This window comes from Liolophura sinensis, chromosome 4 (genome assembly GCF_032854445.1).
Source record: "Liolophura sinensis isolate JHLJ2023 chromosome 4, CUHK_Ljap_v2, whole genome shotgun sequence".
In the NCBI taxonomy this organism is placed as follows: Eukaryota; Metazoa; Mollusca; class Polyplacophora; order Chitonida; family Chitonidae; genus Liolophura; species Liolophura sinensis.
This window is the reverse complement of record NC_088298.1, coordinates 21,921,075-21,946,360: the sequence shown is the minus strand read 5'-3', so window position 1 is coordinate 21,946,360 and position 25,286 is coordinate 21,921,075. Positions and strand designations below refer to the sequence as shown.

Genomic DNA, 25,286 nt, shown 5'->3' with positions numbered 1-25,286 from the left:
GTGTCTACGGCGTTTTATGCCGTACTCAAGAATATTTCACTTATACGACGGCAGCCAGCATTATGGTGGGTGGAAACCGGCCAGAGCCCGGAGGAAACCCACAACTATCCGCAGGTTGCTACCAGACCTTCCCACCTAAGGCGGGAGAGGAAACCGGCCATTACCATGTAATATACACCCAGTCAGATGCAAACAACTCAGAGACCCAGCACCATGAATGCTTACTCCACCAGCGGAATCCTGGTTTATGCAGGAATACAACAAAAAACAGCATTGAGCGTGACCGAGAACAGCGATGACACTATGATATCTGGCAAGTGGCCACGCGTAATATATATGGCCTCTTGCCAATTTACCTCAGTAAGGGTTTTATTCTAATTGCTAGTGTCTTTACTCTAAACTGCGATCTATCTTATTACAATGACATTCGATCTCTGTGTGAACGTGATACTTTTTCGGGTAGGGATTTCTCGGAATTCGATAACGATTAAAACGGAAACGAAAAAGGCGTGGCGAGAATTGAGACTTAAGAATAAACGCCATTTTAGTTCACGACAGAGAATGAGAAAACACCTGAAGAAGACATCTGGAGAAATGCTGGGTTCCGGACGGACTTTGAAACTTGTGGCTGTAGTCCTGTTAGCTACTGGTAAGTTAAAACACATATAATTAATACGCAGTACTTCTTTTTATTTCACTGCAGCATTCGCACAACCACTCGCACGAAAGGCTATACAGTTCTCAATAACAAAATCCTTCCTTTTAATATGGACTTTACCCGACAGGCGAAACTGATGACGATAGACTGCCATGTCCACCTTTTTACTATACAGGGAAACATTGCATTGATTCGGCCGAATGTGGGAAGGTCTGTCAGCAGCCTGTGGATGGTCGTGGATTTTCCCCACGACGAAGTTCCAGTTTAAAGTACAAAGATGACTTATACATAGTGCATTACATACGAGGTATTAACACTATAAATAAACTATTACTGGGTTTAAGATCCCACTCGTCCTCTATATAACCGGTATTTCTGCCCAGTTACGCGATATCCTGCCTGATTTCTTCAACATTTAGTGTTTTTCATAAAGAGTTTCATTTTCGCTTTACCTCATGACGACAAAGCTCGGGTGCACGGAGTATTGATTTATTTAATTATTTATTTGATTGGTGTTTTAAGCCGTACTCAAGAAAATTTCACTTATACGAAGGCGGTCAGGGAGTATTGAAGCATGGGATGGCTTCCGCTGTTTTCTTAAAACACAGTTTACAAGATTAGCTCTTGACTACATGACCAATGGGGTCATAAAAACCACAATGGCGCACCAGATACTACGACATCTTGGAAGAGACTTGCAATAATATTGTTTGGCCATCAAAAATAAAAGTTTTGATATTTTTGTATTATATTCCAATTAAATTTTCTTCAATGAAAAAAAAATTAACTTGTAATTGTCACAACTGTGGAAAAAGGTGTTTTCTTTTTAAAGGCGAAAAAAGACAATTTTTTCGAATTTTTTTCTGTACGGCCCCCCCTTGCTTGGGCTAAACAACGTTTGTGTGTTTTGAGCAAAAAGGATCGTGTTTGCGATCCACTGGATGTTTTGTTTGTTTTGAAAAGTCCCGTAATAAACCTATATCACATGTATGTAAACAGGCCTACTAGAGATTCTATGAACCCACGCTGGCCACGCATGAATAATCCCAGTGACTGAACATTGTAAGTTCTAGGTCTACGCCCCTTTTGGAAAAGTTACAGGTAAAGATACAAGTTTGTATTTCAGCGATTTTAGAGTGCAGTATAACACACCACTCAAGCAAATAAACAAACACATGAATATATTTCAAAACGTACTCTCATTGTTTACAGAGGCGAGTTCCTCAACGAAGTTCATGCAATGAGAGAGTATATTCCATCTATATTCCAAGCCGCAAAACGCGAACTTTTCAAACCTACAGGCCTTGGTTTTCTGGTATACCTCGAAGAAACAGAAAAAATTTGACTTTTTGCCCTTTCTTTCCAATTCCATGTGTCGCAGATTTGGTGGGCAGATCAGATGCACGTGGCCTCAAGGTCGGGATCGATATTAACACAGCGGCGGCCACAGGGGAGTTTGCCTCAGTCAAGTGCTCAGTTAGCGTATCTCAGCAGCCCTACAGCCCTACCGTTCAAACTCAGCACTCGCGAATTGCCAGCCTATCCCAAGGTTTGCCAGATACATGGTGAGGGAAAGAGGTAGGCTATCACCCGTGCTCTGTCATGTATCACCTGGATAAGTCCTTCGCGCTCTTGAATCTATCTGCGGGGTCTATTAGGTCTATCCCTTGGGCTCTCTTAGGTATATCCCCTGGGCTCTGTCAGATATGCCCCGTGCTCTGTCAGTTATCCTAGAGGCTGTCATGTGTCTCCCAGGCTCTGTCAGGTATCCACGAGACTGTCACATACTTTCCCAGGCTTCGCCAGGTATCCTCGAGACTCTTTTTGACGTATTTCCAGGCTTTGTCAGGTGTTCTCGAGATTCTGTCAGGTAACTCCAGTGCACTGCCAGTCATCTTCGAGAAACTGTTACGTATCCCCAAGGCTCTGCCAGGTATTTTCGAGACTGCCACGTATCCCCCGTGATCTGTCAGGTATCCTCCAAACTCTGTCACGTCCACCCCGTGCACTATCAGAATCCTCGACAATATGACACGTATTCGCCGTGCTCTGTCAGGTATTTACAAGACTCTGTCACGTATCCTCCAGGCGTTGTCTGGTATCCTCGAGACTGTCACGTCTTCCCCAGGCGTTCTCTTATATCCTCGAGACAGTCACGTCTCCCCCAGGCTCTCCCATGTATCCTCGAGACTGTCACGTCTCCCTCAGGCTCTGACAAGTATCCTTTGCATTATGGGTTAAGACGCGCTTGACCTATATTTCTAAACTTGTGTTCTTTTCAGACGCCACGATCTGTAGAAACGACGATCATCCAATCAGCAATCTGACTAACGGGGCTTTCTTTTGTCCTGATCGAGACCAGCCTGATGATTATACCTATTGTTGTGGAGAATCTGGCGGTCAAACATGCTGTGGATTTTGGGATGAGTACGTTGATATGCATAGATTTTCCTTTGTATAGCTCCCGTAGTATTGCTTGTTGTTTGTCATGACAAAACAGTGCGGCGCCCACCAATAAGGGGTCCAGCTCATGCTGGCTCCCTCTCAGACCGTACGTCGGAAGGTCTGCAACAACTCGCAGATGGCTGTGTGTTTCACAGGGGCTCTGCCCTGTTTCCTCCCACCACAATGCTGGCCGCCATTGTATAGCTGAAGTATTCTTGAGTAGAAACACTAATAAAATAAATAAATAAAACAAAACAGTGTGTTTCGTAAACCTAGGGCAGTGACGTCTGCATTTCTCCAGATACGTATGACCATTTGCCAATTTTAACACTATCGTCATTGCTCTGTTTTTATTCTCTATGTACCCAGATTGGTCGTTGTGTGTCACACTCATTTAACGTGGAGTATTTTGAAAAATAAATTAATTAATTAATTAGTATATACATAAATATTATTGCTTCTGTTTTTTTACCTACAAATTGAAACGTCAGCCCATGGAGAAGCGCCGGAACAATAATCGGATGTATATGCGTGGGAGTCTTTATTCTGGCAGACATATCTATCGCCATTATAAAATGTTGTAGGTAACACTTCTACAGAAGTACCAATAGTGACACTGCGGCAGTAAACAAGCAACCAGCCAAGAGGAAGAACCTATCTACCAGCAGTAGGAACACTCCTACAGAACTATCAACACTGACACTGCTGCAGTAAACAAGCAACCAGCCAACAGAAAGAACCTATCTACCAGCAGTAAAAATACTCCTACAAAACTATCAACACTGACACTGCAGGGATGAACAACCAGCCAGCCAAGAGGAAGAACCTTTCTGCCAGCAGTAAGAACATTCGTACAAACCTATCAACACTGACACTGCAGGGATGAACAACCAGCCAGCCAAGAGGAAAAACCTATCTGCTAGCACTAAAAACACTCCTACAGAACCATCAACACTGACACTGCAGCAGTAAACAAGCAGTCAGCCAACAGGAAGGATCTATCTACTAGCAGTAAAAACACTCCTACAAAAGTATCATCACTGACACTGCAAGGGTGAACAACCAGCCAGCCAACAGGACGAACCTATCTACCAGCAGTAAGAACACTCCTACAAAGCTATCCAGAGTGACACTAGAGCAGTAAACAAGCAACCAGCCACGAGGAAGAACCTATCTACCAGCAGTATGAACACTCCTACAGAACTATCAACACTGACACTGCAGGGGTGAAAAACCAGCCAGCCAAGAGGAAGAAACTATCTAATTGCAGTAAAAACACTCTTACAGAACTATCAACACTGACACTGCAGGGGTGAACAACCAGCCAGCCAAGAGGAAAAACCTACCTACCAGCAAAAAAGAACACTTCTACAGAACTATCAACACTGACACTGCAGCAGTAAACAAGCAAACAGCCAAGAGGAAGAACCTATCTACCAGCAGCAAAAACACTCCTGCAGAACTATCAACACTGACATTGCAGGGGTGAACAACCAGCCAGCCAAGAGGAAAAACCTACCTACCAGCAAAAAAGAACACTTCTACAGAACTATCAACACTGACACTGCAGCAGTAAACAAGCAAACAGCCAAGAGGAAGAACCTATCTACCAGCAGCAAAAACACTCCTACAGAACTATCAACACTGACACTGCAGCAGTAAACAAGCAACCAGCCAAGAGGAAGAACCTATCTACCAGCAGTAAGAACACTCCTACAGAACTATCAACACTGACACTGCAGCAGTTAACAAGCAACCAGCGAAGATGATGGACCTATCTGCCAGCAGTAAAAACACTCCTACAGAACTATCAACACTGACACTGCAGCAGTAAACAAGAAACCAGCCAAGAGAAAGAACCTATCTACCAGCGGTAAGAACACTCCTACAGAACTATCAACACTGACACTGCAGCAGTAAACAAGCAACTAGCCAAGATGAAGTACCTATCTGCCAGCGGTAAGAACACTCCTCCTGAACTATGAACAGTGACACTACAGCAGTAAATAAGCAACCAGCTGTGTGTCTTATTTTTATTAGCACTGAATGTAAGTGGTAGGAATGGTCAACAAAAGAAAGAAGTAAGTCAAATCAATAAATCAATAACAGATCCATATATATATAATTCAATAAAAAATCTATAAATAGGCGTGATGCCGTGGACTTGTCGATGAATAATAATTCATTTATTAAGGTTATATTATACTAAAACTTGTAAACAATATTAAATATGGCAGTGTTAGTAACAGAGTTTATAGTTAAATCGATAGCAGTTTAGGTAACTGGTGTCGCCCTTCGTTAAAACATGTTCAGATAGAGCTTATGGACCATAACATTATGAATTAGGAAAAGTGTTGTAACTTCATTTTCCTTGCAATAGTATAGACTTCCCACATATTCATGTGTAGAGCTTGTGTTGAGACATACCGCTGACTAAAGGCAATTTTGGTAGTGAGTTACATGAACAGTTAAAATAAAACCTTAACTAAAGTAAATTGGCAAAGACAACCAAAGGGCTCGCCTATAAGAGAAACATGAATGCAAATCTTCAGCTCAGTGTATATGTATAAAGTACTGCACTCGCGAATCTGATAATTTACTGCAATTAATATACACAGAGAGCATCAGCGATGAAACATCCCCCTTGTGTTAATGTGTTTTATGTGCATGTAAAACTTCGGGTCAAGCTGCACTTTTCGAGATACCACCGATACGTTTAACATGTTTAACATTGATTCTAACACACAATGCACAAAGTCGTCAATATATATTTGGTTATTTACTGCACCTGTGTTTAATATCCAAACAGTGAATCAACGATTAAACAGCGCCCTCATGTTATCGTGCTCTACACATGTACAAAACCTGAGCTCATTGTCTGCAGTACTTTTCAAGATACCACCCCTGAGATTTTGTTTGATAGTGTTTTCCCGTTTATTAGGTACTAACGCCGACGCGTTAGTGACTTACTGTGAACAGGCGAGCTAAAACGTGCCAAACTTGATCAACGAGCTGGACCAAACCACATAAGTGCATTAGTGACGGGCTTGGGAACATGCCAAAAGTCATAAGAATCCCAGATCTGTTTAGCCCAGGTTGACTACGTTCGCTTTTTTATATTTCGACTGGTGATTGTCGACATACAAAAAAAAACATCCAAGGTTAAGCTCTGCCAGGGCCTTTCACAGTTTGGTCGATTTATTCATTTGATTGGTGTATATTTCCCTTACACGAAGTGGTCTATCATTGTGGGAGGAGAACATTGCACGACAATCCGCAGGTTCCTGACAGACCTTCCCACACAGTTTGAATGAACGCATGAATGCTTGGGGTTATACGTCGTACTTAACTTTTCTGTCATACGATGACGAGGGATCATGGGGTGTGCATACATATACTGTCTCTTTGTCGTGGCAGAGCGAGTCCATGCCGCCAAAGTGCTGCCGCCACTGACCAGCCACAGGTTACTGACAGGCCTTTCCACGCACGGCACACCGTTTAAGTGTTTGAGAAAATAAACACATCTACAAATCTGATCTCTAATATCATCTGATTTTGTGCCATTTGCTTTTATTTCATAACATTTCATAACAAGCAGGTGTACTGTAAACAATGTTCAATCACTTACATATAACAGTATACTACACGTATAAAACCATTGCAAGTTTTAAATCGAGGGAAACAATTCTGTCGTCATCATCAAAGAGAATGCCAAGTGTGAATAACCTCCACCTGATATATCCTGTAAACTGTGAGCGTTTTCCGGAAACACTGGTCTCAGCAGTTTTGGCCGCAACCAATCATGGAAGGATTATGGATACAGGTCCCACGTGAATGGTCGAGGCAACTTGACGACACCTGTGTTTTCTTATAATCATAAATACAGGAAGATTCAGGTAGTTAATGTGTTATAAAGAACATTTTTTTTACTCCATCAGCGAATAAGATTTAAGAACAGACCCAAGTCAGAATTACTGTAACCTTATGCCTCACTGTGAGATATCAAGGGCCATAACTCTGATCAGCTGGGTAATTCAAGTTTTTAGACCCAACGCACAACAAACTAGGTGGCGACCTAGAAACGACATACATGTTCTAGCCGTGCTTTGGAAAAGTGCCCATTTATTTTGTAACCTTTTGGTATAGATCTTAGGACGAAATCGAACAACGCAATCATACACATGCCTGATACAGAATAATGACCGTAGAATGACGGCAATGAAGTCTAAATACATGCCACTCACCGGTAACCCAAAAAGGTTCTAAGCAAGGCTTACGCAGCCCTTCAGATACTTTTACAACGTAAATTAATCTGGAATAAGTTTCAAAACGATTTGAAATTTACACAATTAAAAGGCATACTGGAAACTTAAAAATAAAAAAGTCACCTAGCTGTGAACTCAAAAGTCGTAACTGGCCATATTGTACGTATTCAAACCATACCGAGTCATCCATTTGCAGGTCCCACAAAAATCCCCATCTGGCTATAATTAAAAGAAAGTCATGAGAATAAAATGAATTTAAAAAAAAGAACTGAAGAGAATGTTTAGACACAATCTTCTTCTTCACCAGCATACATGGAAATATTTCGGCGTCTGAACTTTTTCGACGTTGGTAGTTCTTCCCCTTCCCCCGCAGATGACATGTTATATTTTTGCTTTGATCCTGATGACCTTGAACTTTGCGACGACTCCACGGTGGAGACCGGTTCTTGACACCCAGACGAGCTATCACACTGCCCTGGAGAACCTTTCAATTTCGCCTGAGCCGCAAGAATTTCACCCAGTTCATTGTCGTCCTCGTCATTGTCTTCCTCTCTTTCGTCTTGCGAAGATTTGTCGCTTCTTTCAGGATCAGAAAATCCTGGGGCTGTGCGTACAGCGCCAATCTCTGACTGCGAATCCGACGCTGACGCATCAGAAACTTTCTTATCGGCGCTTGCACCCATAGATGCCTGAGCTGCCAATATTTCCTGAAGCTCGTCCTCTTCTTCCTTAAGGCCCGATATCTCAACAATCGGTGCGATTCCGGACAAAGTCCCAAGGCTTTCCTCCGCGTCATCCACCTCACCAGCGCCAGACGACGCCGTCGAGATATTAGCCTCACTCTCGCCTTCCATTTCGCCAATACCTTCATCTTCATCATTATCATTCTCAAGCGGTATTTCGTCCGGATTACAGGACAAGTCCAACGTCGCATCTATTGACGACTCAAACGTCAAGTTCGTATCGTCCGTCTCATCGCCGTCCGAGTTCACGTCTTCGTCGTCGGAAATGCGCGCGGCCGCGGACGAGTTAGCAGCGTCCTCGACGTCCAGACTGAAACTGGAATCTCGCCCTAAAAACATGGCATTTGGGTCGGACAGTTCTAGCATGGTACAGAGAAGGGTGGTCTGAGGATTAACGTGTATATCAGGGGGTGGGTACTCAGAGACACTGCGTCCCGATTCGGCCACCGTATACGCCGGTACCGTCGTAATGAAATTCTCAGGAATCGTCAGATCATTTCCAAAGTCCTCCTTAACCGATTCGATTTCTTGATTGGACACAGTGAAGTCCCACCTGTAACATGTTAAAAGAGAGTCTGGTGGAATGACAACTGATAATAAACAATACTAGTACAACACATGTCGTTTTCAATGAAAATTTACAGAACCGAATTCAGTGATGATTTCTTAAAAACTTGTAACCATGGTTACAAGATGGTTTCACAAAACTGATATGACAGACCATAACAATGGGAAAAAAACAACTAATATGATAGAAAATGTATAGTCTACTAATTCAGTGGTCAACTCCTGTAATGTTTTTAGGTGCTTTTTTTTCTTTTTCTACCGCAACAATGGAAAATCCCATAAAGGCGATCTGTGCTGCTTTCATCCTACTGGCATTAAAATAGCTTATGATACAGCTAAGGGACAAGCTAAAGAAAGCAGACATACATCAACAACCTAGTTCCTACAATGAATTGAAGAACAAAACCAATGTTCGTCAAAATCATGCATGAGAGGATGGATGAATGTGGCTTGACGTCACTAGCCTTCTTATAAAAGCCTTTAACTGCGGCTTGCTAGCAGAACGACGGCGCGGGGAAATGCGGACTAAATATTTCTCTGGTTTAAACATATTTAAATGCACGCCCATAAACCAACACCACCCACCTTTCTGAGCTCCCTGGTCCAGGCATAAAAGTCTTGTTACGACTTAAACTCAGCAAATGATTGGTCGATCTGAGAATACACAGCCATTCAGGATCCAGTTCTAGCTTAAGAGGGAACCCTTCATCGTGTGGAAAGTCTATCACCTGCAACAATAACGATCCCAAACTCTGACATCAAATAAACAGGAGTACAAAGGGTAAAACAACGACTTTCGCCTAGTACATACAAACTTCCTGACTGACTTCATGTATGTATGTACTTTAAAGTGGTACTATACAATTTTTCAGTCATATGACAACGAGGATCATTAGGTGTGTTTGCACATATTGTGTCGCCAGCAAGTCCGTGCCGCCAAAGTGCTCCCAACAATGAAGTATCATGTCCAAGACAGCAGATATGACACCCCACAAGAGACCGTATTTCCTCTTTGTTTTTTTTGTAAATTATCACACCGTCATCGTTTTTCTGGTTTTACTTTATATGCTATAAGGCTTTTATTTTTTTAACAATTTTTTCAGTCATATGATGACGAGCAGTCGTCAAAGTGGAGGCGCAACTGAAGTAACGGACATGACACCCCACCCAGCAACATTACACTGACAGCACGCACCTTTCCTAAGCCGTTTGTGGTTTGACCCGACCTGAATTGGATCTCAGATCGCCAAACTTGTGTGGTATACACAATTGATAATTCATGAAATTTGTAATGAACGGTAATTAATATGCAAACAGGGCATCAAAGATGAAACATCTCTCTATCATTATTATGATTCACATTTACGTGGGACACGAGTTCAATGTATGCAGTACAGTTTGACCTACCACCATTAACATTGACCTTAGCACTCCCTGAAGTCTCATTAGACGGTCAGTTGGTTAGCGCGCTAGCACAGCGTATTGACCCAGGAGTCTCTCACCAATGCAGTCGATGTGAGTTCAAGTCCAGCTCATGCTGGCTTCCTCTCCGGCCGTATGTGGGAAGGTCTTCCAGCAAGCTGCGGATGGTTGTGGGTTTCCGCCGGGCTCTGCCCGGTTTCCGCCCACCATAATGCTGGCCGCCGTCGTATAAGTGAAATATTCTTGAGTACGGCGTAAAACAGCAATCAAAAAATAAAAAAATAAAAAAAAATCTTATTAGACAAGGACGCTTGGCGAACAACAATAGCCCTCCCTGTAATATGCATAGGCAAGCTAAAAAATGGTAGAATATGGAATGGGCGACTTTTCCGGGCTATTAATTCCATAATCTACCTTGGACATCACAAAAGTCATTTAATACGGTAGAATGTTAGCAAATAAATCTTACCTGCAAAAAGTGTCTTTTGGGCAGGCATTTGTCCAGAGAGAGAAACTTTGTAGTTTTACACCTGTAATCTTCTGTCTGAAATTTAATAACAATAAATAAATATAATAAAACCATGTTAGCATCTACTGTAATCTTTTTCAATCTTTTCCCATGTTTGCAAGGTGTCTCTTTAAGCATACTCTGAACTGATAAAAAATATACTTTTTGTGACGTCCTGAAACTGCTCTTTCACATGCAAAAAGGTTGATGAATCAGGATATACAAAGAACCTGTGGAGACATGTAAACAAGTAATGGGGCCCCAGGTTCAATAATACCAAAGGCTTCAAGAGATGCAGTGTTTACAACATATGACTTGAGTGATCCCGATGGCCTTAAAAGAAATAGACTAGTTAAGAGCTGGCAGATTGACGGACGTCCTCAGGATAAGGGTGGACGAGCACTAGTCATTGGTTAAACCTGGGACTGACTCACCTGATGCTCAATATGAGCAGCAAACTTTGTGTGGGGGTGAGCAGAGAACCAGTACTGAGCCTGGAGCTTGTACAACAGCTCCTCTGCTGGCGAACTGATGGATGTCTTCAGGATAAGGGTGGACAAGCACTAGTCATTGGTTAAACCTGGGACTGACTCACCTGATGCTCAACATGAGCAGCAAACTTTGTGTGGGGGTGAGCAGAGAACCAGTACTGAGCCTGGAGCTTGTACAACAGCTCCTCTGCTGGTGGACTGATGGATGTCTTCAGGATAAGGGTGGACAAGCACTAGTCATTGGTTAAACCTGGGACTGACTCACCTGATGCTCAACATGAGCAGCAAACTTTGTGTGGAGGTGAGCAGAGAACCAGTACTGAGGCTCAAGCTTGTACAACAGCTCCCCTGTTGGTGGACTGACGGATGTCTTCACGATAAGGGTGGACAAGCACTAGTCATTGGTTAAACCTGGGACTGACTCACCTGATGCTCAACATGAGCAGCAAACTTTGTGTGGAGGTGAGCAGAGAACCAGTACTGAGGCTGAAGCTTGTACAATAATTCCTCCGCGGGGGGACTTCCCAGGCTGTCTTCCTCTACCTCCTGCTTCAGAAAGGGCTTGTGACGTAACAACGCATCTTTGTTCCCAAAGTTGTAAATGCCACGTGGCCAGTCATGGGACATGCATATGTCAAGGGGTCGTGAAATCTGTCAACCAAATGAAACAGAGAATCTTACTTTATTCCAAGGAGAGTGAGCTCTGGCTGATTGCAGTTTCGAACTTGGCCCAGTAGAACGGCCTGTGACCAATGCTTGAAACCGGCTCTCGGCTGCAGAATTGTCAAGACCTGTATCTCTTAAAGTCAGGAAAAAGGAAGATTGAAATAATCTGAATTTGTCATAAATTGCAAAAAACAAAAATGCATTGTATTAAAACTGCTGTTGTTAGTTTCGGAAGATAATACGGAAACACAGGTTTTCTGCTATTTCCAATTTTGTCTGGTGTGTCATGCAAGAACACTTGTCTTATCTGGCCTGATTCATCGTCATGTAAAGAATATTACCCCATCACATCAAGAAAATTTTACGGAAACTGCCAAAGATTTTGTTTTTGAGGACTCTTCACATATTGGGGTGAAATAGTGTTGATTCATCATAAATATTTTTTAACTGTGGAGTTAGATCCGTGCCCTAGGGTATCCTTCACCATTAGGGCTGGAGTAGCACTTTTAAATCAGCCTGTGAGATCCCTGACCAATGGTGGTGGTTTACAACACCCTCTGTGCACGCTTTTGCATACTCAAACATCATACAGAAATATTGTTGTCAACAGTGTTACAACCCAATCAAAAATAAATATATATATTGGTGGGTGTGGACAAATGTTTCAGATTACTGGTTTATAACAAAGCACAACATAAGGATAGGGTGGCAGGGAATGAGGACAGGATGGCAGGCCATGAGGAGACAGGGTGGCAGAACATGGGGACAAGAAGAAAGACCATGGGGACGATGGCACACCATGAAGACAGGATGGCAGAGCATGAGGACAGAATGGCAGACCATGAGGAGACAGGGTGGCAGAACATGGGGACAAGATGACAGACCATGGGGACGATGGCACACCATGAAGACAGGATGGCAGAGTATGAGAAGAGGAAGACAGAACACGAGGACAGCATGGCAGAACATGAGGACAGGATAGCAGAACATGAGGATAGCAGAACATGAGGATAAGAAGACATACCATTGGGACAGGATGGCAGTACATGAGGACAGGATGGTAGAACATGAGGACAGGATGGCAGTACATGAGGACAGGATGGCAGAACATGAGGACAGGATAGCAGAACACGAGGACTGGATGGCAGAACATGAGGACAAGATGGCAGAACATGAAGAGACAGGGTGGCAGAACATGAGGACAAAAAGACAGAACATGAGGACAGGATGGCAGAACATGAGGACAGGATGACAGAACATGAGGATAAGGAGAAAGGCAAGCTGAACATGAGGAAGGGTGGGCAGAACATGAAGAAAGAAAATCAGAACTTGTGGGAAGGTAGGAAGAATAAGAATGAGGGTAGGCAGGACAACAAGGAAGGTAGGCAGGGCACAAAGGAAGACAGGCAGAACAAGAAGGGAGGTAGGGTGAACAAAAATGAAGGTAGGAAGAATATGAAGGAATGTAGGCAGAACATGAAGGAATGTAGGCAGAACAGGGGTAAAGGTGAAACAGGAGGAAAAGTAGAACATGAGGTAAGGGAAGGAGAATATGAGGCCAGAACATGAGGAAAGGAGGCCAGCATTTGAGGAAAGGAAACCAGAACATGAAAGAGGGGCATATCATATGGGAAGAAAAGCAGAACATCAGGGAAGAGAGCCATAATATGAGGGGGAAAAGGCAGAACACAAAGGAAGGTCTACAAAACATGACAGAAAGAAAAAACAGCAGAGAAGGGTTGCAAAGCAAGTGGGAAAGTATTAAGGGGAGAGAGACAGAGCATGGGGAAATATTTATTTATTCATTTATTTGATTGGTGTTTTACGCCGTACTCAAGAATATTTCACTTATACGACGGCGGCCAGCATTATGGTGGGTGGAAACTGGGCACAGCCCGGGGGAAACCCGCGACAATCCGCAGGTTGCTGGAAGACCTTCCCACATACGGCCGGAGAGGAAGCCAGCATGAGCTGGACTTGATCTCACAGCGAATGCATTGGTGACAGACTCCTGGGTCATTACGCTATGCTAGCGCTTATCCAACATTACGAAATATGAACTGAATATGAGGGAAGGAAGCCAGGCCACAAGGAAAGGTAAACAAAACATGAAATTTGGATCTGAACATGAGGAAAGGTAAGCAGAACATGAAGGGAGGAAGGCAGAGCATTAGGGAGGCAAGGCAGAGCATTAGGGAGGGAGAGCAGAACATGAAGGAAGTCAGACAGAACATGGGAGAAAAAAAAAACAGAAAAAGAGTGGGGGGTCTGGACATAGGGGAGGAGGCCAGAAGAAGAAAGACAGAATATGAGAGACAGAAGGCAGAACATGAGAGATAGCAGGAAGAAAAATCTTTGCTACATGTGGCCATAGCTGATCTGTTTTAATACCTGCTTCAGTCTGAAGACATCCAAGTTTCTGATGTGATAGGCTGACCTCTTGGAATTATCAGAGTATGGTGGCCGCTCAAAATGACCTGCAAAGAAGTTTTGAAACACTTACACACATGTAAGCAGGAGCAATCTGAACAAAAAAACACAATATTCAAAGTTACCACCAACTAAATCCAGGACCTCTCTGTCTCCTGACAGTTTATGTACTGGCTGGATGCGACTAACACTCCGTTGTGTGAATCCAGTTCTTGCTCTATCATTGTATTACAACACTCATTCAGATGTTTGCCTGAGACAGGCCTATTATTACAATTGCCTAACATCATTTTACAAAGATGTATAGCAAATCTGTATTAATTACCTTAAATTTAAGTGTGTACGTCAGATCTTCAGTGGGAAATTCTTAATTTAGTCGGATTTCCCACATGTGATAAACAGGTATGGACAGCACATTCCTGGATGACAAGAAAAAGTGAGAGTGAGGGAATCTACAAATTCCCTCACCAAGGCTGGATTTGAATCCGCATCCCATATGTCCTGGGAACTTCTAGCCTAATATTTGAGTGACTTACCCAGTGAGTAGTGGTTGGCTTTGTATATACCAGACAAGCCTGCAATTCTAAGTCCACCAAACTGGATAACATTGGCATAACCTAAAAACAAGTAACAAGCTCAGTATTGTATTTAACCATTTGTGTTTAAGTTAATGTTATCAATTCTGTAAATCTTCAACCTTTTCGCATGTTTGCAAGGTTTTTATTCAAGCATATTTTAAAGGCATTAATCTGTTTTGACTGATAAAATTTTACTTTTTGTGAAACCCTGAAAGTGAAAACCATCAAACTTTTTCATGAACTGAATAAAAATGTGGACAAGTTTAAACCTGGAAACAGCCACTTTTCGCCCTTAAACATATCTTTGAAATACATGCTTGATAAATACAATTACTTGGACAAAACTGAGAACCATTTACAGTAAATGAGTGAATGATAATATTAATACATACAAAGTTCTTCTAATGGATAAACGACAAGATGTATAAATGTTGAATGGGGTATGACTTACACCTTTCACGTATGCAACTTTCAGCATGCAATATTCTATTCATTATTTATAGTTCGAGTATATCACAATTTTGTGTACTTAAACAAGTTTATAAGCAATGTTTTTAGCTGCAGACCTTCACAGATCTTTGCACACAGCGTGACTTCTTGTATGACGTCCTGTCGTAAGAGTGTTAAAGCTGACAACTTGTATTACGACCTCACTTCCCTGTGAAGTGAAGAAAATCCTGACAATTCACATTTACATAACTAATATGATATCCACTATGAAATCTTGTGACAACAAACCTAAGATGACATCTCTTCCTCACCTTTACATGTACATCCTCACTTAATAAATAAAGTCCCTTGCAAATCTTACCCATGTAATATATGTTAGGTGCAACCCAGCCACCGTACAATAACTCCTGCAGATAGTTAGAAGCCTCATGGTTTCCCCCAATGAAGACGGTCAACACAGGTGCCTTTTTCTCTCCTGAGTAATACCTGAGCAACAAAATCACTCCATAAGTTGTTTGCTATTTGTCTGATTCATGTTCAGTTTGTTCATTCAACTATTTGATTGTTTAACACTATTGTCAATGGATTTACCCCATACGCTCCCTTTTCCTCATTAATGTCGGATGCAGGAAAGTTTGTTGAGTCTTTGTTTTAAATTTTCAGAAAACTTTCCGCCCATCACAGTGAAGTAAAACAGACCAAAATAGCCAACACACCCATCACTCAACTGCATTATTTACCGGCCCGGATAGCACAGTTGGTAGAGCGTCCGCTTCGGGACCGGTAGATCCAGGATCAATCCTTGATCGAGTCACACCTAAGACTTTAAAAGAGGAAGTTGTAACTTCCTCGCTTGGCGTTCAGCATGAAGGGGATAGTGCAATGACTGGTTGACCCGTATCAGTATAATGGCTCGGGCGGGGCGGCTTACTTGCCTTCGGTAAGTCGTCTCAGTGAAGCAGCACTAGATAAAAGAGCGATGGAAATCCGTCCTGCTACAAGGAGGCACATTACACGTACATGCACCCTAAGGATTCCTTCGTCGTCATATGACTGAAAAATTGTTGAGCACGATGTTAAACCTCAAGCACTCACTCACTCACTCAACTGCATTAAAGTGAGCATTATTAATATCTCACAACAGAGTATAGCAGGCCTGCCTAACCCAGTGATAGGTCAAGCAATGGAACACCCACTGCTTAACCTGTCACCTTCTGTCGGGTGCAAGGCTAAGAAATATGAAAAATCTAATTCTAAAAATAATCTCTTGCTCATAAGCTGAACATTCAAAGTCGATGGATCCTAACATACAAAACCTGAAAGAAAAGAATTCTCCCATTTATGTGTGAGAATAATCCGATTTTACGACGAGATGGCACATAAAAAACATTAATTCATTGCAATTATGTGGGTGTGGGACATAGTGATTGTCTCATTAATGCATGAGCAAAGGTAGTAAATCGAACAGTATTGGTGAACATTTCAGTTCAGATATGGCCTTTCTGGAACAAAAGAGTTTAACTATACTTAACTTGAAATGAATTATATTTTCCCCTTCATCTTTCTGGCATATACTAAACTAAGAAAAGAGTTTTGAAAGGGTGGGGGTGGGGGTATCTACAGCAAACAGTGACGATAACTGCACATCAAATAAAGCATTCACTTTCCAACGAGCTACATGGCTACATGTGAATTGTAGTTTTGCTACATGTACATGTGTACATACGCGGACGACATGACCACATGGTTTAACAAAATGGTGTGCAGTATTTACTTGTAGAATGTGTTCATGTGTTGATATTTTGGTGGCACAGCCATACAATGGAGGTCAGCCTTGTTCCTGACTGCCTGGAAGTCCCCACATATTAGCAGCAAGTCCACTTTAATACTGTTCACGTCTTCCAGGTATGCCAGCGTCTCGTAGATCTTGTCCAGTTCTCCATGGCAACAGCCCTCAACGGCAATCTTCATCTTGTGTCACAAATTTCTACAACCAGATTTTATCCACAACACCTGTGAGAATTTGGCATGGCAACCTTTCAAAGGTTACATAATTATGTGTTTGTTGTTGATGATGATCTGAAACAAATAAGACATTCATAAACAGCTTTGATGGGACTACAGCACCTTGTACATATAGCTGGAAGAACTGTATAACAGGTTCAAAAATGGTAAATGTTTTGTGTGATCTAAATAACTTACTGACACATTTGTATATCGCAACAAAACGTCTCAAAATATTGTAAAGAATACAAATAATTCATAAGCAAATGAACATCACAGGAATGACCAGTTTTGGGACCGAATCTCTGAACTGCTGTGTTATTCCCGCAGTTTCTGGTGTGTAGAAAGAAAAATGAATGAAGAACCCACTTATCAGCAACACGTCCTAGTATCATATACCAATCAGCGTGTGCTAGTCAGTGTTAAATAAGAAAATGTACACTGAATAATTTTGTCAGAAATGATTGTTGGAGTCGGGGCGAGGTGATGGCTAGAACATGCCACACAACAACACGTCACACTACAATACAACAATAAACCTTCTCAATGTTAACGGTGCTCATATGAGTAGATTTCTGAGTGTTGTTGTTGTAAAGAAAAGATCATTCTGTTACTCTGTGACGATTCTCTTTATGTCAAGCGATGTACGAGCAAAACAACTGTGGGATATAAATCCAAATATACAGGCACTGTGGAACGTACCATGAACTCTAAACCGTTAAGAGAACCTTTTGCTACGAACGTGTCTTTCCACGAGAAAAAATAAAACATTAAACTGACCGGGAAAACATAGGCTGCATACAAAGTCTGAACTTAGAGCACGTCCACTACAATTTCTGGAAATGGACTTTCTGGATACCGGGGAAAAGTTGTCTCCCATGGCGATTTAAGCGCAACTTCATCATCAACGTTTAATTCACATACTTTTCAAAATACTTTATAAGAACTATCATTTTGACCTTAGTGAAGCTTGAAAGAGGTGTTGAAATCATATACATACGCGTAGGTCTATTAATATAATGTTCTGTTGATTGTGTCTTATCGGTATGCGGGTTCGAAGTTTCATGTCGTAGGCTGCCTAGAGGTACAGGCCTAGAGCCTATACGGTATACAATTTTTTTGTTTCATATTCAGCATAACAACGTTTTAAAATTTTGGGGTATAGGCCTACAAATACACAATGTTGAGGTGACGAAAGAAATAGATAACCATATACTCTCGCCTATATATTGATCAAACATAATATTTTTATTGGCTATATGTTGAAGACGAAAATGGCGACCATTTTTGTTTTAACGTGAGTACGAGCACAACGTGAGTACGAGAGTCTTATAGGGCTTAGGCCTATGACATGTGGATGATAATATCTCACTTGATATGCTTTCTGTGCGTCCAGTTGTATGCTGTGGGTTTAACGTCGCACTTAACAACCGGGATCAAACCCAGGTCAGCTCATACCAAAGACTTTAAAAATGGTAGGCCTACTTGTTGCTGCCTTGTTTGTCGCTCAGCACTGAGAGGTTAAAGCAAGGAAACGAGACTGGTTGGCCCAGTGTCAGTATAATGTGACTGCTGTCATGTCTAATGTGTCTTGATACCAGACATGACAGCAGTTATCGCCATGCCACAAGAAGACACAGTATATATGTACACACACTTAACGACACCGCGTCCGTTATACACGTATGACTGAAAAATTGTTATCTACGAGCCCAAGCCTTCATTCATTCATTCAGTCAGAGGACGACGATCCTTGTTTCTGTGTTTTTTGTTTGTTTCTTTGTTTTTTTTTTGTTTGTTTTTTTTTTGGGGGGGGGGGTTGTTTGTTATACATGCATGTATGAAGTCCTAGATATTTGTAACTTTCTGTACCTGTAGACATATGTGTCTTTTTCTTTAATTTATTTATTTATTTATTTGATTGGTGTTTTACGCCGTACTCGAGAATATTTCACTTATACGACGACAGCCAGCATTATGGGAGGAAACCAGACAGAGCCTGGGGGAAACCCACGACCATCCGCAGGTCTTTTTCTTTAAAAACAAATGAAGGCAAATAGGTCTTTATAATTTACCTCAGTTATTACCCTAGAAGGTGAGACGCGTATGCTCGTGTCAAAATAGGGCCTACTTCATAAGAAGTATTCTGGCTTTGCTGAAGCTCATTAAAGGTACAGACACATGTGGCATTGAAAGTTTATAGAATGGACCTATATATCCAATAAACTCGCCCGTATAGGAGACTATATATAGTTAGGGTGATTTTGTATAGGAGACTATATATAGTTAGGGTAACTTTCTTTTCCCAGTTTTCTGCCACCATAATGCCGCATGCATGGTCATTGTTGTTTAAGTGAAATATTCTGGAGTATGGCGTAAAACACCAACAAAATAAATAAATAAAGTATCCATTTCACTGTGAACCTGTCACTTGTAGACCTCTAATCACTCTTCCGTGGATCAGCGGGTAGAGTAGCACATCCTGGCTTCTTTTCCGACCGTACGTGAGAAGGTCTGACAGTAGGCTGTGGGTGGCCGTGGGTTTCCCTCGTGCTCTGCTGGCCGCCCACATGAGTGAAATATTCTTGATTTAGCGCAGCAGGTTGACTCAGGAGCCTCTCACCAATGCTGTAGCCATGAGTTCAAGTCCAGCTCATGCTAGCTTACTCTCCGTCGTACGTGGGAAGATATGCCAACAAGCTGAGGATGATCGTGGGTTTTCCCCGGTTTCCTGCCACCATAATGCTGACCGCTGACGTGATATAAATAATTTTATACATCACTGAATATGCAGAAAAGCATAATCTCCCTTGGCAGAGGTAAAAATGAGCATCAAAACCACGTGGAATAAGCCCTTAAACCATAAAGAAGGGTGCAATGCTTGTAAATGGATTCCTTCACAGCTGGAACATGGCCAGCAAGTTGAAATTCTTTCAATATAGGACTGTTTAAAAATCAATCCCAGGCAGGATATTTAACCGCATGTATAAACATGTGTCTACTAACCTTTTGTCATTAAGTGGTCAGTTTAAGTGCTTTACTGATTCCCTTTCAAGTAGCCGATAAAAGCCATTACCTAAGATTATATAGTATGTTTAACTAAACTGCGCGCATGTTCTATAGACCCAGGCACATGTACATACATACCTACATACACGTGTGAAGCACACTCAAAAAATTAATCTGTTCATTTTAGCAGAAAGTCTGATGTCTAGAATATATTGATGGTAGAGTGATGCTAGAATATATTGTTATTATAATCTGATTTTCTGTCGTATTCAACATAATATCCTGTTAGTCTAATCTTTGTTTATTTATTTATTTATTCATTTGATTTGTGTTTTACCCAGTACTCAAGAATTTTTCACTTATACGACGGTGGCCAGCATTATGGTAGGCGGAAACCGGGCACAGCCCGGGGGAAACCCACGACCCTCCACAGGTTTTTGCCAGACCTTTCCAAGTACGACCGGAGAGGAAGTCAGCACGAGCTGAATCTTTGCGTTGAATTAATGGCATACGTGTGTTATATTCAACAGAACAATCTGTTACAGCAGCAGAATACTTTCTAGCATCACTCAGACAACAGAATTTCTGTTAATATTATCACATTAATTTTTGGAGTGTATATGTGACCTTTATCCGTGAACCCTTTCCCTGTGTCAGCGAAACATATATTGACAAGCTATCAACCAAGTCCCCCAGATACGCTTGTTTTATCATGCTCACCTAAATGCAAAAATTGATAAACATTGATTTTGTACATACCTGGCTTGAAATCAATGCTTACCTACTTTTTGCTTACATCGTCACTTTATTTAGGCCAATCAGTGTGGCATCGACTTGCTGTTACACAGTCCTGTCAACTAAGCGCGTTTTTACAATCGATTTTTGTTGTGTAAGCGAAAATCTGATACAGGATAATCTATAGTGATAGACTGTATAGACCTTTATATATACTTATACATGTATACACTTGGATGGGCTGGGGGGCGGGGGGGGGGCTCGATCGTGAAGTCTGTCAGGTATATATACTGACTGCCATCGTGTAAGTCCAAAACTCCTGAGTATGACATTGAGCAAAATCAGATAAATAAATAAACTAATCTGTGGGCTACATCTGAAATAAGGTTTTGGATATCTGAAAGAAAACGGCCGACCTCCGTGAGCGAGGTGGTTACCATGCCATCGCGACTCAAGGACCCAGGAGCCTCTCACAAATGCGGTCTCTGTGAATGCTGACTTCCTCTCCGGTCGTATACGTGAGAACGTCTGTCAGCAACCTGCAAAGGGTTTAGGGTTTCCCCATGGCTCTGCCCGGTTTCTTCCCACCATAATGCTGGCTGCCGTCGTATAAGTGAAATATTATTAAGTACGACGCAAACAACCAATCAGATAAACAAACAAAACAGTTTTCTTCTCAATAAACATTATGTAAAAGGTGTTTTTTGTTCTTGTTGTTGTTGTGTTGAATATGGGGTTTTCGTGCGAAAAGTTAGGGATGTTGTCCTGTGTAATTGGCTTCCCTGCTGACAGGTTGGAGCAAGGAAACATAACTGGTTAGCCCAATGTCGCACACAAGCACGCACGCGCACACGTGCACACACACACACGCGCTCGCGCGCGCAGCGGTCTCATGGTGTACATGCTAGCGTGAACGGAAGAAGGCAGGTACTTGTTAACGAACTTCGTTTAAGGCCATCTAAAAGGCCATTCCAGCAGATTTATTGTCACAGGTCGACAAAGTGAAAGCTACGCAATCTGGTGGATTTCCTGCCTGTCTTTTACTGACCGAATCATTAAGGCACCTTTTCCCGCGTAGTGGCGATTCGGGTCCAATCTGGACTGATCGTTGTTCTCTTGTAATACACTGCATGATTATACTACGTTACTATTTTATGCATAAATCGTCACCGCAAAGACAGGAATGGACAACAGACTACACATCTTTGGTCCGAATTACTTTCTATATGCAAAAGAAAAACAACATTTGTGTTGAAATCTAATACAATAACTTGTATTGTTTTCATTCAACACAGGAAACTGTTATCCCAACACAAAGACGTGTTAAGTTAATGTGAAGTACAGGTTTGTGTTACAAAATAATAAAACACATAGCGGGTACTTGTGTTGAATGAAAGTGAAGTAATTTATGCAATACATCAAAAAAACTTGTGTACTTTGCAACATCTAACATATCTTGTGTGCATTTATTTCAACACAAGATATGGAGTTGTTCAAATATGACACAAGACTTTTGTTGGAAAGAACACAAGTTTGTCTTCATACAACACAAGTGTTTCTAGTATGTAGGTGGAACTGAAAGGTTCCTCACCAGTAACACCTCGAGTGCATGTTATCTGCTCAACCACGAGATATTTGTGGAAGCTACACAGATTCTGTCGATGGCTATTCTTAAAGGAGAAGAAAGAATAAAAATGATGCCAAAACAAGAAGAAAGAGCGTAAAAACTTATTTGCAAACATGATCTTTCAGGAGAAATGCGTATTTGAAAATCTGTTTTTATTTTATGGATATTGGGGATCGTTTCTTAGCACATATCGTCCTTTCATAATATTTTTCTAAATAAGGATGTGACGCATGTCTAATTAGCTTTATTTGAACGTAAACTTGTTGTTTACATCAAAACACATGCATTTAATCTGACTTATGATAATATTTATGAATACATTATATATATATATATAAACGTGTATCATTAAAATCCAGGTTGAACACATTTGTTAAAATTTGTTGGCTGAAAAGACCAAATTCTAGTGCAAACATATTTATTAAACATGTGTTAAATCCTCATTTATAACATTAATAGCACTTAAAGACAATATACCAAGAGATGGCCCCGAATACTTACCATACGGCTAACTTTTCTCATTCTTTCACATGAACGTTGTGTATTTTTAATGTTTTCTTCATCTTTAACTTTTCTTTTGGAGATTTGGGGCTGTATGGAAAGTACCTATAACCCATTCGACACTCTCTGTGCAAATTTATTTTTCTCAGGACTGATTAGCCTAAAGTGGCGAACAAATCGGCCAAGTATTGTCGTAGCGATTGCATGGCACCAGTCCACCCGTTCGTTTCTTTGAAAACACTTTATCTACTGGACGCTTATAGCCAGATTTACCAAACTTATCCCAAATGTACAGCTAAAGTCTAGCGCACACAGACAACATTTGTTGTCGAAAATTGGATTTTCGACGACAACGATCTCATAAGATCCAGATTGCCAGCACACGAGCGAAATCTTGTGCTCGATTCATTTGTTTCTGGATTTTTTGTTGACCAAAGTTAAACAAGCTGAATGTTTGGAACAAGTGTTCAAGACTTAGCAATTCTTTCGAGTACATTTCGAGGATTTGTTGTTGTCTGGGTCAAGAAATCTCGTTTTCGACAACCATTGTTGTCCGTGTGCGCTGGGCTTTGGGCTTTGAAAAGAACAATATTCATATTCTGTGACCTTGGTTCTGTTTTTCAAAGGTCATTGTATAGAATCATTTAAGTAATATTTCGTAACAGGCTTGTACATATGAAAACGATATCTTTTGAATCCTTTCATTAATTTTCTTCGAAATTCTACCATATGTGCATCTATTATGATGAAGACAAAACCTATTTCATTGACCTTGAAAATTGTTCAAGGTCGTTAGACCGGTGCCACCATGACGCTGAAAACACCTTATTTCTTCTAACTTTGGTTATGATCGTGCAGTATTAAATGCCCGCATTGCAGGGTATTTTCTTACGTACAATAAGTAAAGCGCTAAGCATCAGATACGTCTCAATCTTACCTGATGTACGCATGCGCATTGCGTTAGGTCATACCGCATATATTCGACATATAAAGGTGTGTGGCAATGGCCTCCATTTTAGACAGGTAACATATGTCGGTCTGGGACCAAAGGCCTGGCCGATAAGCTCTGTCCCAAATAAAAACAATCGATTTCATGCTGACCCAGGATGGGGGATCTTTGTGCTCACGTGATCGCAGTCTTTCCTAACGAAGGTTGCCCTCCCAGAGCTCCCCCACTCTCCTCTGGGATTGTAAGCTAAGACAGTTAGCTTCGGGTACTACCGCACTCAGTCCGTGTTATACACCCTGAAATAGCTGGTCTTTCTTGATTTCCAGGTAAGTTGATCAACTTAAAACAGGGTACAGGTACTGCATCGTAGGCATATGCTTTAACAGTTTCATCAAGGTGTTACAGATGTATTTAACAGAGTTATAAAGTTTATGGTACCACCTTAGTTTTTTCTTTGACGAGCTATAGTTTATCTCTTGATCGTCAAAAACTACTTTTTATTGAATTTGACGTCATATTCTCCTCCACATGACCAGAACAGCTCTGTAAAATTCACAACTCCGCTGCATTAATCTCTTCCTTCACGAAAAATGTAATCTGTTAATTAAACAGAAAGTTTGTTGTCTGAGTGACACTGGAATTTAGTCTATTATTATAATATATAATTGCACTGTTATTCTTGAAATATAATATCTAGTTAATCTAATACAATCTTTATGTTGGTAGTCAACATTTAACTTATGGTCATTTTACGGACGTACGGATTGTCGTGAGTTTCCCAAGGGCTCTAACCGGTTGCCTTCCAACATAATGCTGGCCGCCGTCGTATATGTGAAATATTCTTGAGTACGGCGTGAAACACTAATCAAATAAATAAGATAAATAAATATTGTCATTTTACGTAGTTCCAGGGTCTTAGATGAGTAGATTAAACCTTTAAGTCTGTGTCTATTTGCAGTAAAGGGGAAGTTTCTTCCACAGAACAAATTATTTTCTACAGCATTAGATTTACATAAGTATTACCTTATGCATCAATCATTTAAGTAAAATACATGTTTCCATGTATCTAGCATGTCTAATACATGTACACGTTAAAAACTTATCCGTTAAATTTGACATATAATATTATCTTCTGAGTTAATCATTAGGAAATTGTGTTATAAAACGTTATACTAATATTACGTTATGGGCACTGCAGAGCCCAATCGCACCTACAAAGGTATTTTGCGGTAATAACA

The 25,286-nt window shown here is 41.2% G+C and overlaps 2 protein-coding genes across 2 annotated transcripts in view; one reads left to right on the top strand and one right to left on the bottom strand.

The window, feature by feature from the left end:
• Window positions 1-6,666: 6,666 nt before the first annotated feature.
• Window positions 6,667-17,297, bottom strand: LOC135464702 (lariat debranching enzyme-like). Its single transcript, XM_064742204.1, has 8 exons — window positions 16,998-17,297; window positions 15,585-15,709; window positions 14,732-14,812; window positions 14,157-14,242; window positions 11,526-11,750; window positions 10,570-10,644; window positions 9,264-9,406; window positions 6,667-8,664 (listed from the first exon to the last, which is right to left on the bottom strand). The coding sequence occupies exons 1-8, from the start codon at window positions 17,192-17,194 to the stop codon at window positions 7,650-7,652; spliced, it is 1,947 nt and encodes a 648-aa protein (XP_064598274.1). The 5' UTR covers window positions 17,195-17,297; the 3' UTR covers window positions 6,667-7,649.
• A 7,026-nt stretch (window positions 17,298-24,323) lies between these two features.
• LOC135464743 (spermatogenesis-associated serine-rich protein 2-like) overlaps window positions 24,324-25,286 on the top strand; it is a 42,636-nt gene continuing 41,673 nt past the window's right edge. The window contains exon 1 of the mRNA XM_064742270.1: window positions 24,324-24,374. The gene's annotated coding sequence lies outside the window, so the exon portion shown is untranslated. The remainder of the gene's footprint in view (window positions 24,375-25,286) is intronic.

Coding starts and splice junctions, on each gene's coding strand:
- LOC135464702 (XM_064742204.1), bottom strand. CDS start 17,194: ATGAAGATTGCCGTTGAGGGCTGTTGCCATGGAGAACTGGACAAGATC. Junction 15,710..16,997: donor CACATGAACACATTCTACAA/GTAAATACTGCA, acceptor TTTGTTGCTCAG/GTATTACTCAGGAGAGAAAA. Junction 14,813..15,584: donor ACCTAACATATATTACATGG/GTAAGATTTGCA, acceptor ACTTGTTTTTAG/GTTATGCCAATGTTATCCAG.